The sequence below is a fragment of the Acanthopagrus latus genome, chromosome 11 (genome assembly GCF_904848185.1).
Source record: "Acanthopagrus latus isolate v.2019 chromosome 11, fAcaLat1.1, whole genome shotgun sequence".
NCBI classification, from domain to species: domain Eukaryota; kingdom Metazoa; phylum Chordata; class Actinopteri; order Spariformes; family Sparidae; genus Acanthopagrus; species Acanthopagrus latus.
In genome coordinates, this window is record NC_051049.1 from 6,872,252 (window position 1) to 6,884,452 (window position 12,201).

Here is a 12,201-nt window from a genome sequence, read left to right on the forward strand (position 1 = left end):
CCCCCACTCCGAGCTCCACAGGTCTCACTTAAAAGCTTTAGGAATAATCCTGACAGAATAAATCAAATCTTTGTCCTTTTAAAGATGATTTCATTTTTCATTTAAAGTCTGTCAGAGCCAGTGCGCCTCCTATTGTTATGAATATTACAAACATGCAGAGAAGATACTAGATTTAAATGCGTTGAGTCTAAAGAAAAGCACTTTATTTCAAAAGCTGCAATGATTTTCTTTTTCCTGTCATGTGTATTCTATCCTTTTTTTATATTCACATTTTTATTCAAGGGAGAGTTTTGCAGGAACAGAATGCAGACTATATCTAAAGTTATGCATTGTTTTGTTTTTGCACAGCAGGAGCCACTTGAGCAGAATATATTACTTTTGTTGTGTTCTTAACTACGTAGTTTGCACTCGTGTTCAGGTTTCATAATGCCACTGCGAATGCAGTAGTATCCCAGATGTATAGCGCGGCACAAAATGTTCCTTTGGTTGGGCACAAAGACTGAATATCTAGGTCATGGATTCTTCATTGCCTTAGTTGCTTTTGTTGTCTTTTCAGTTATTTATTTACAATCATCCCCAATCTCCATTAGGTGGTCTTAAATTGAATTAGGTTCCCCTCACCTGGTGTTTTGTTCTCAACTCTCCTTGTCTGACTGACTGCTGACAGAGGCTCTCTCCTGGATTGGAGTGAAAATCTTAGCTTTTATGTCTTAAGTAGAGGGAGCTGCTTGGGGCAACATGTGATAGTAAGTGAGAGCACCCTGTCATTAACTGAAACCTTTTTAGTGTTCCCCCTTTGATTTTTTTACCTTACAGGTGCCTCAGAGGGTCACAAAGTCAGAACTCACAGAGCTGGCTCAGAACGATAACTCTCACAGGCTGATATGTCTCATTCTATTGCTCACATCTCCACTGACTTGATCAAGATATAGCTGTTCCATGACAGTCAACTTCGTTATAGAGAGTGACAGTTTTCATGATCGTTTTAATACTCTAAGCTCCACCACTCCCTCCCCTCTATCTGTTATTTCCACCTTGCTACTCTCTCTTCATTGCCTCCCCCCTGCCTCTCTTCCTCTCTCACAGTTCAACTCGGCAGCTCGGCAGCTTATAGAGTTGGACAAGCCGTCAGACTCCAACGGTGAATCTGGTGAGGGGGCCTCCTCGGGGCCCCAGAGCAATGGCGCTCAGCGGGCAGGGGAGAAGAAGAACAGCAAGAAGCGACATTCTTTCACCTCTCTGACCATGTCCCACAAACCCATGCTAGCCCCTCCCCCCCAGCGCCACTCCATGGAGATCAGCGGGCCGGTCCTTATCAGCTCCAGCAACCCCACAGCAGCTGCCCGGATTGGAGAGATCAGTGGGGGGCTTTCCTGCAGTGCACCTTCACAGGTAAGAAGGGGGAAGTTGGAGGAAAGCAGCTGCTGCATTGCAGGTGGCTCCCTCAAAGAAGTGTTGATCTCATTTGCAGAAGTGTGCAATGTGACCAAGAAGCTCTGTTTGGTCCAATACAGGATGTTGTCCCATCGTTTTTTTTCCCACAGTGTATAGCAGTATGTGGCAGGATGTGGCCCCTACTCACAAAATAGAAAAATGTGCAACACATTGAACATAATTATGAACCCTAATTATGTGGCTTATTGAATGCATAGTGTGCACTTAGTTGCATTTTTTAATGTATGCAGTGAGACCACTCTCAACCAGCTGTCAGTATCCAGTTCAGCGGTATTTATTCACAAAACTGTAAAACACAAGTCATAAAACCATGATGCTAAAAAAGACACATCCAGCTTCCGCTCTTTGTTTTCACAAGATGTTTGTTGCTTCTCAAAGGCTCCTCTCTCCTTCTGTCAGCAATTAGGCTGACTTCCCCTTTCCCCCCATCATACCAAACAGGCCATTGCTCCATCCAAGCGTTTGAAATCATGGATGCGTGACTCCACTCGTCCGCAAAAACGACTCCAGCTCAGCCCTCAAGGTTTCCACACCAATCCCAACATGACAGGAACTCGCAGCTGCTTTATGGTTGCCAGCCGCTGGAGATTTGGCTTCAAGTCGGTGCTAGACAGTCCGAACAAAAGACACGCCGATTTACAAGACAAGTGTCCTGCTGATTTATCTGAGTCTGAGGCTCTCTATGACTTCAAATAAAACATGCAGCTAATAATAATATAAAGAGTGTTTTGAAAACTTAAGGTGAAGGTAATCTATCTGAAGGCTTCAGAATTATCATCTTGCTTTTAATACCTTAAATGTTGGCTGGCATGTTTGCACAAAAGCTGTCTTTTTTAAATTGTTATCCAAGCAATATAAATACAGACATTTTCGGACAAGTAGCTTGACAACATTAATTTTATTTTGTTTACACTGCCATCGTCATCATTATTGTCCCACTTGGAGGTTTTGGGAGCTTATAGCTAACTCAATTTTATCATTTCTGCCTCAATGTTTGTTTGTTCTCTCACGCATACTCTTTCTGTTTATCTGGACACTGCAGACTCTCTTAAATGTTCTGTTCCAAAACTCCCTATTAAGCTCGATCATAAATCTTTCATCTAAAGCATGTGTGTTTTTATATGCGTCTTTGTGAAAGTGGAGGCGAGTGCTTGTCCAAAGTGAAGTGGATCTTGAGGATCTTCTGTATTTTTGCCAACCAAAAACCTTTCATGAGGATATGATTTATTCACCATCAACGATTTCTATCCATGTGGAAGGTGTAATCATGTATTTAATGACTACAGACTTTTCCCACAAATCATTATCAGGATACTTTCAGAATGAAAGAAACGTGCGTTTGTGCCTGTAAGTCGATTCTCCCCACTGACAACAGGGCGAACAATACTTTTGATTTACTGATCACTGTGTTTAATAAAAAACACAATAGAGACTCTACAGGCACTGTGCGTGCAGCATGTTTTTTTTTCTCCTTGTTCCCCCTTCACCTCTACTCCTCTTCTCTCCTTCCAACACACAGACAAAAAAACAACAAAGGTAAGCCCCAGTTGCCTAGGGGGCCGAGTTGTCCTAGTCGTGGAAATGAATACGGCTCTTATCTAATACACGTAGACAAGATGAGGAGGAATTAAAACGGGCAGCTGTCCATGGCATTCTTTGTAAATCCTAAAGGAAATGTATAAAAGAGCATAACATACCTGCCTTGTACTTTTAGTGTTACATATTCAGTGTCACCTTTGAGCACACTCTCGGCACACCTGGAGCACAATAGATAAGGAAGCAGTGAAGATAGAATCTGTGGCAGGCCCGCTCTCTGAAAGGCACACCTTAAGAGGCGGCTCTGTGTGGAGCAGTCATGCATGGACAGAGCAAAGGCTACAGGGAGACATTGTGTGTCCAACAGTATGGCCTTGTTACCAGGACACCACTATGATTCATGTGTATGAATGCCAGGAGAAGCCATCTCTCTCTATATGCCCAATCAAATATCCTGCTGGGTGGTCACCTGCTTTTCCTTGGCCAATGAGATCATCTGACCACCATTGTGGTTAACGCTATGTCACCAGGATTCAATCCCACACTGCGTGCATCACTGCTCTGTGAGAGTCATTTACATACAGTGTGACAGGAGCACGCTTTGCACGTTTTTATTCATCATGAGCGAGTGGAGTTTGTCTTATACAGTCAATTCATGGTCTGTGTGTCCCTTTTGTTGTCAGGTTCACATTTGCACAACTGGACTAATCGTGACCCCGCCCCCTAGTAGTCCTGTTACTACAGCAACGGTCTTCACATTTCCTTCAGAGACGAGCTTCACATCTATCCCAGTGGTAGGTGGAATCCTCTAAAGGTCTTATGAATATTATAAACACAAGGCCATAGCCACACAAAAGATGCCAACAAAACGGTTTATAACATTATTAGATAAATGGATTCACAGTTGTTGTGTTTCCATTTCTGGAGTATTAAACAGATAACACATATATGGCATGTTGCTTAAACCCCCCAAAAAACACATTAATGGTTTCAATTTGTGTCAGTTCGTCCTAAAATAAAGATAGATATTTTTTATTTACCTGTATTGCTATATATACATCTAGATCCTTTCTGGAGCGAGTTGCCAAGTTAAAGATTTTCAACCCGAGAGATGTCTCATTGATGAGAGGGTCTTTCTTATGACAGCACTGTGTGTAAACATTAATGGCATCTTCCCTGGCTGAGCTGTTTACGTTCGCTATGCATGCTTCCTTCTGCGCCAGTGTTGTCATGATGCAGAAATGTCTAACTTCGATGAAATGCCTTGAGAAAAGTAAATACTCAATGCCAATGTTTGATTCCAGGGAGAAAGACTGAGACAGAAACACTTGAGGGTTAAAAAAGTGGGTTTAAAATTAAAAATTATAAATCTGTAAACATCAATCAGTGCACATAGCATGGTTCCCATCAAAATGTTTGCTTTCCCCTGAGAACATGAGTTTGTTTAGATGAGAGGAGCTGACTCTTGGCACTTCCCATCTGCTGCTAACAGACAACATAGTTACTTCAGGCGGTGCACATGTGAAACTGTGTTTATTGCAGTAGCTTTATTATTGCGCAATTTGTCAACCAACTCTAAAAGATAGCAACATGGAGTCGTCTTTTTTAGCAGAAATTAACCTATTTCTGCAGACAAAAAAAAAGTGTCAAGAAATCCCTTTAGCCCACACAAAACAGCAGGCATACTTCCTGTCTGTCTGTGTGTATGCTCTGGCATGTGGAGTTTTTGAATGAGCAGGAATGTGTACACAAAAGGTTGAGCTCTCCGCTTCACTTGGGAACACTACATGATGTTTTTGTACAGATGATTTCTCTAGCCCGCAGGCAACCTAATTATCTCAGCTCAAGCGTCAGCAGTGAACCGAAACGCACATCGAAACACACACACACACAGGCTGTACACATACCACAGGGCTGTCTGAGTGCCACTCCGCTCCACCATTGTGTCATGGAAGCTATTACTCCGCTGCTCAGAGCTGGCGATGTTGAGCTCGGGAGGACTGATCTTGCTCCGAGGTGTAGCAGTCGTCTGTTTTTAGTTTTTCCACACTTGTGCGTAGTTTTATGTTGTTTTTGTGCGCTTCATGTTGTCATACCAGGCTGGCAAATTAATTTTAATCCTGAAATCTAGTAGCACACAAACGAGAGGAAGTGTTCCTCTCTCCTGAAAGCATGCTGAGATCATTAGCCTCGAGTCAAAAGCTTGAGTCTCTTATGACATTACAGACCATCAACAAGGGAAAACATGTGAGTCAAGATGAATCCACTCATGCTTGGTTTGAGGGTTGCTCTGAAGTGTGTGTGCAGACATGTTTTTCGATTCATATGGTCCCAATTAAACGCTGCAATGGATTATAGCTATGTGGTCTCCTAGCAACAAACAAACAAGCAGAATAGGAAATTCTCAGTTGCAAGGGGGAAGACGGGGACATGGCTGCAATGGCTGCCAAACCCGGCTCTCCCTCAGCGTAGGCAAACCGGAGGGAATATCCCAGATGACAGATGATCTCACATTCTTTTTCCCTCATAAACAAACCAGTTTTTCAACTTACATAACACACACACACACACTCAGTCTTTTAAGGCTTTTGTTACTTGTTTTTGTCTTTCTGTTTCACACTGAGAGGAAATAAAACGATGAGTTGTGGTGAGAGTGTAATTAGATGTTGATCCTATCTTATTGCTAATATGATTCTCTGTCTCTTACAGGATGCTCTCCCACCGCCCCCACCTCCTCCCCCACAGTCCTCCGTCGACGGCGCAGCATACTCATTGGCTGCCGGACAGAGACCATCCCCCAGCATAAGCGACCAAAGTGGGAGACAAAGACCCACAGTGTGAGTTATAAAAACAGTCCCACACAAAAATATGCAGTCTTCTTAAATGTGCAGTGAAATGTCAGAAGCGGTTTGCAGCACCGATGGCCCAGGGCTTTAATGCTACTGCTCAGTTCAGAGGGGGAAGTCTTCGCCTGTCTGCAGCCCCCCCACCCCACCTTCAGCTGTCAGTGTGAGGCCGCACAGTGTGAGCATGTGCTCAGGTGAAGGGGTCAAAACCTGTGGATGACAGTCTCCTGGGTCCCATTGGAGATCCTCTGACTTCTGACCCCTTCACCTTTAGCCTCATTACTCCTCCAAGACACCACACACCTGATGAGAATTAGATGCACTCATGCCTGCCGTCATCTACGTCTGCCTGTGCGTGCATGTCAGACTCTGAGGCATCCATGTTCCCCCCCCAGATAACGCTGAAATCAGACTGAAAACATCCCAGCTGAGACTCCATTCCAGGCTTGTTTTCTGCTGTGGAGTGATGACCCGCAAATTGTTTTGTCCTCCGGTGCTGATTTTCTCTGGGTCAGAGGCCACAGTCCCAACTGGAGGGTCTCAGCGGAGATGATGACAGATGTACAGCAGAGCAGCGGAATAAATCCACAACAAATGGAACACTGTAGAAAATGTTAAACAGCTTTCATATCCATGAGGACGAAAATCCTCACTGTTAGCTCCATGTCTGTTTGTGTGCGTTTTGTATTTGTCTGTTAAATTCCTCTTCTTTGTTTACTGTTTGTTCTTTATCCAGCTATGTGGCTATGTTCCCTTATACACCCCGTAAGGAGGATGAGCTCGAACTGAGGAAGGGAGAGATGTTTCTGGTGCTGGAACGCTGTCAGGACGGCTGGTTCAAGGGCACCTCCATGCACACTGGCAAGATTGGAGTCTTTCCTGGGAACTACATGAGCCCAGTCAGCAGGTCAGTCATCACTTCATGAACAGTCATTTGTCACTGTCAGCACACTGTACTCTCACAGGCCTGGTTTCACATCTATTTGTATAAGATGCATATATTTTATGATGTATAAAAGCTTTCTATTGGTCAGGCTCATATTCCTGTCCTCTCTCCTCAGGACTGCCCCGGGGAGCACACAGTCCAAAGTGCCCATGAGCCTGTGTACTCAGGCTGGGAGAGGGATCACCATCGTCAGCCCCTCTTCTGCTCCCCTCGGGGCCATTGTTTCAGGTCCTGACTTCAACAAACCCCTCACCGTGTGCTCCAGTGCCGTACCTGCCAACTCCCAGTCTGCAGCTGTGGTCACAGCAGCTCAAACAGCCACAGGTCAACAGCCAAAAGTCCCTCTGCACGTCAGCTCCCAGATGACTGTGAATCAGGCTCGCAATGCGGTCAGGACAGGTAAATTTCCTGTCAGGAAAGTGGATATGAAGTGTTGTATGAAATCAGATTTATCTTAAGTTCATATTGAGAACATTTTAAGTTTGTAGTAGGAAAAATGTAGGAATGGCTAATTTCTTGCTACACTTATACACTTCTGTGACATTTGAGTTAGCGACTTTAATATAAGCTAGCATGAGCATGGACATCTCAGGTATGAAAATGCACGGCTGTTAAATGTTGTGGTGTGCACTAGAGACTGGCTAGATTTAATTGTGCAGCTCTTCTAGACTTCTAGACTAGAATTTTATTGGACCAAATGCATCAAATTCTGATATTGAAACAAGCCATTTTGCTGGTGTTACGAGGGTATCTTTAATTTTTTTTTCAACAGTGGTGGCTTATGGGAACTCTTTGGGGCCACAGTGCACCACAATACTCTACATTAATGTTAGATAGCTAGCATTAGCAACTTTAGCAACAACAAACTGGCAGGCACTTGGGGGGGCAAATGATTCCATCAACCGTGGCTTTGTAAATGAATGCAATGCAAGGACCGAGATATATCGTCTCATTTAGTCTCTGAGTCTTATCAATAACACCTCTCAAATGTGTGATATTGTTCTATCTCCCATTTCCAGCTGCATGTCACAGTCAGGATCGGCCCACAGCAGCTGTGACACCAATCCAGTCTGCCACACCTGTCACCTATCTCCCACACCTCGCAGTGTGCCCGCAGCCTTCCAACAGTCCTGCACAAGGCTGCACCCGGGCTGGAGTGGCAATGGGCTGCGCCGCCACCTCTCTGACCCCACCCAACGTCAGCGCTGCATCCTTGGACAGTGACGCTTTGAGACCTGTACCCATCCTCACGGTGCCTGTCGGCCCTGTGAACAGCTCTGCTCTCATTCCGGCAGCTAACAGCACGGCTCTGGCCTGCAGAATGGACAAAGACGGCAAGGTTGGATGAATATTTGAAGATGTTGTAACTACTATGCTGTCGCTATGTTTGATCACTTTGGAGAATTTATCTCCTGTTATTGTATCTTATGATGAACTTGTCAGATGATTGAAATGCCTTGTAGTGATTCAGAATGTCTGAGATTCTTCGTGACATTTGTTCGGATGCAAATCACGCTGACAGGATTCAGTAATCAACAAGGAGAGGTTATTATCATGCACAGGGTGATCCCGTCTTTCTGTCAGTCGTTCTTTTCACAAATGCACCGTGGCCATGATGTTTCACATTCATAAACTGCATTTTAATAGTTGTCTGTGTTCAGAATAGAAATCACTGTGTGTGCGTGTCAGTGATAAAGCATCAGCCAGTTCCATACACTAGAGTACACCTGCTTGTGCAAACTACTTGTTCCTTAAAGCCTCCGGAGTTGTTTCAGTTCACTAACAAAAAAATATTACTCTTGTTGCTGCAGAGAGAAAAGAAAAGTCTTCTGAAGCTGTTGTCCTCCAATAAGAAGAAGTCTCGTCCTTCACCGCCCTCGTCTCCTACCCTTGAGGCAGAACAGGCTGCTGCTGGAGAGCTGCTACACGGCGCAGTGGGCCCCGACACCTCCCCTCCTTCCGGCTCTGTCGGCTGCCTCGAGCCTGAAACTGCTGCTGCTGCTGTCGCCTCTGCCTCTTCATCATCCTCCACCTCCTCCTCCACTTCCACGGCCCTGGAGTCATCACATCGGAAGAGCAGCCCTCTTGATGGATGTGCACCTATCGCTCCTCCTCCTCGGCAGCCGTGCTCCTCTCTCTTATCTCAACAACATGACGCACGCCCCATCATATGTGAGAGGTACGGCTCTGTTTATGATCCTTTCAAAGAGCGTGTAACATTACAGCTATCAGTTGTCATTGTTGCAGTATGTATCAATCACTGACTGTGCCCCTGGCTGTCCTCCCCAGGTACAGGGTGGTGGTGTCATATCCTCCCCAGAGCGAGGCCGAGCTGGAACTTAAGGAGGGCGACATTGTGTTTGTTCACAGGAAGAGGGAGGACGGCTGGTTCAAAGGCACGCTGCAGAGGAACGGCAGGACCGGACTGTTCCCCGGCAGCTTTGTAGACAGCATCTAATACTCACGGTGGACAACGTGACCGCCGCAAACCTCGCTACAGTGTCACAGTCCAAACCGTGACACGGAGTGGCTCAAGTCACTGAAAAGAGAACACCGGTGGGACATGAGAGAGCAGGCTGCGTAATAAAACAGAAGAACTTGTCGTCATTGAAAGCACAGTGGACAGAGTTAGAGGAGAGCACACTACTCATGAACTTTTTCCTTTTTGTCGGTTATTTATATCTTTGTAACAAATTCAGCTGTTAAATGTGTGCCTTGTACTGTTCCTCACTTTATTGTACATAAGGACACAAAGATGATTAGTCCTAAAACAACCAATATGAGCTGTTGATATAGATATATTACACATTTTAACTTATTTCATAGATTGGCCTTTTTTGTAGTGCAACACATCAAGAGGTTAAGCTGGCACATGCCTCATGCCACATCTCCCCCCATCAGTTCTGCATTCCTCTGACTGCTGATTAAAGTTTTACTGATATTTCAGGCCGTCAGCAGATCGGAGGAGATAAATCAGACGTGGCAGACCAGAACAAATGAGCAGTATCATCATCACTTGTGCTGTAGTGTAGGAAAAAGGACGCTTCTGCAGATCTAAAGGCATTACATAATCTGCCCTTATTGCACATTCGAGCACTCTAGCTACAGTTCACAGCCACGTGAACATTGCACATCATAAAATATCTCTCTGGGTCCTTCACAGGGCTCGAGTTGTGGCTCCTGGTGTGGCTGAAGTGCGGAGGACTGTTACCTGCAGCGATGGAATATTAGCTTGTGATTAGAAAAAGTGGTGATAGACGTGTTGCAGGACTGTTTGCCTTTTCAATATGCGGAAAACACACTCCAAGATAGACGTTGCAGTTAAATATTGCTTACTTTGTACCTTCTTTGTATTTACTGACCAGAGTAGCTTCACTCCTATCCCCAAAACCCAGACGTAGCTCTGCATCGCCAGAGTGACGATAACATTTCAGTAACGGTGCACAACAGATACTTGTCAGCGTGTATTTATGTTCCTTTATGAATTCCACGGAGGCTGACACCTGCTGCTCATAGAGAGTAACCTGAACACGCAGGATGGCACACGCTCAGTTGTTTTCTACATTATAACTCATTCCTAATGTGACTTGGGGCAATAAAAACACAGCTAGCTAAAGCACAGAATGTTTGCCTAAAGTAACATATCATTGTATGTCACTCTACAGGAAGAGATGTGTAGTGTAAGATGAGACAAGGTTTTATTGAAATCAATCACTTTGATCCCCTTGATGTTCTTTTTCTTTCTGGTTGGGTTTTGTTGTACATCACATGTCTACAAATTGTTGTATTGGCTACAAAAAGTGTTGTATTGACTTAAATGACTGAGTTTTTTTGTGATATGAGGGGTTTTGGTCGTAGTTTTGGTGCTTGAACATTGAAACATTAAAGGTGCACTATGTAGTTTTGGGGTGAAATCAGAAGAAAGAGATCTTCATTGATTATGAAACAAACAAAATAGACAAACTCTTCATTTTCATGACTGAATAAACTGAATAAACAAACTGACTTTCAAGGACAACACAATTTCATGCGGTTTCATTGTGTTTATATGTGGCGGACCCTGCCACTTTTCTAGCTTCAAACAGTGTTCAGGGGACCTTATTTCCCTCTGAAAACAGCTTCTTTAGTCAGACATAGAAATGATAAATATCCCCAAGTTTGTATCATCTTATTAAAATTGTAAATGTTAAAATTCAGATTTTTTTTCACCAAAACTACACAGTGCCCCTTTAAGAATAGGCAGGTTTAGAATGAATATGTTGGAGAATGAAGTCTGTTGGAGAAAAAAAAAAAAACATTGGATAAATGAATGAAATTCTCCGAAGTTAACGCTGACGTGGTCGACGGACTCGTGCTGCTTCAGTGGAGCCCACAACATTTAATGTAATGTGTCTTATTCATCTGAAGTCTTACGAGGTCTAAGGGGGGTATTTAAACACTTTAAGGTTGAGGCAATCACTGAATCGTGCCAAATCTGGCCTCGAGAAATGAATTTACTGACTGAATCTGACCCGTAGTTTCAAGTGTGTCTTTTCTGTTTTATTATTTTGTTGTTAATTGAGGGGGACCACTGTGTAACTGACTGCTGGAATATATTGTAGTTTGTTTGAAATTCGAAGAGAACGTGGAAAATGATGGTACAAATCACTGTTAGGGCCTTTTTTATTTTGTCTTTCTGAATTGGTACTTATTTAGAATTAATCTGATATATGTTGGCATTGTTGTCTTGGCAATCACCACACCAACCTCAGGCTCTATGCTAAACTCTTCCTCTTGAGTGTCACTGGTAAAGCCTTTAATGTACACATCAGACTTACTCCAACACACATTTATGCACTATTCTAATATTTCTAATCATACTGACTTCTCGTTCATGCGTACGCTGCACAGATCTCAAAACATGAAGCATTTCTTACAGGAGTTACTAAACTATATTTTCATTTATTGGAACACATGGCAACGAATGTTTGCTTGATCCAACTTAACAGATTTTCCTCATGCCAAGGTGACTTACTTGATTTTTTTTTTTTTTTTTTTTGTCTATAGTTAGTCTGTTGTATGTCTGAAAATGGTGAAACTGAAATCAACTTATTTCGCACAAGTCTATTATGTGAAAAAAAAAAACGTTCTGAAGTATTTGAGGGAATAGCACATTTTGTAAAAATCTATATAACAATAAAAGCTAATGGTTTCCATAATTTCCTCAGGCTGTGTTGTTGTTTCATGACGGTAATGCTGTGTTCTTTGAATCTGCTTTCTCCCGTGTCTTTGTCATGTTGTCAGCTTGCTCACAGGGCAAAAATGTCCTGCCAGGAGAACCATCAAAGACATAGACCACTGATGACAGGACTGAGCGCTGGTGTCCTCGCCTCTGCTCCTTCTCTCTGTCACAAAGCTCGAACCACCTGAGACGAACAG

At 43.7% G+C, this 12,201-nt stretch overlaps 1 protein-coding gene across 2 annotated transcripts in view; it reads left to right on the forward strand.

The window, feature by feature from the left end:
- sh3rf1 (SH3 domain containing ring finger 1) overlaps window positions 1–11,981 on the forward strand; it is a 32,003-nt gene extending 20,022 nt beyond the window's left edge. Inside the window, exons 5-12 of one of the 2 annotated variants that reach the window (XM_037114656.1) lie at window positions 1,087–1,392; window positions 3,675–3,785; window positions 5,701–5,828; window positions 6,574–6,744; window positions 6,899–7,182; window positions 7,803–8,122; window positions 8,595–8,962; window positions 9,073–11,981. In XM_037114656.1, coding sequence (XP_036970551.1) covers window positions 1,087–1,392; window positions 3,675–3,785; window positions 5,701–5,828; window positions 6,574–6,744; window positions 6,899–7,182; window positions 7,803–8,122; window positions 8,595–8,962; window positions 9,073–9,241 — 1,857 coding nt within the window. In that variant the 3' untranslated portion in view covers window positions 9,242–11,981. The remainder of the gene's footprint in view (window positions 1–1,086; window positions 1,393–3,674; window positions 3,786–5,700; window positions 5,829–6,573; window positions 6,745–6,898; window positions 7,183–7,802; window positions 8,123–8,594; window positions 8,963–9,072) is intronic. The other variant, XM_037114657.1, reaches the window with a different exon arrangement.
- The last annotated feature ends 220 nt before the right edge of the window (window positions 11,982–12,201 follow it).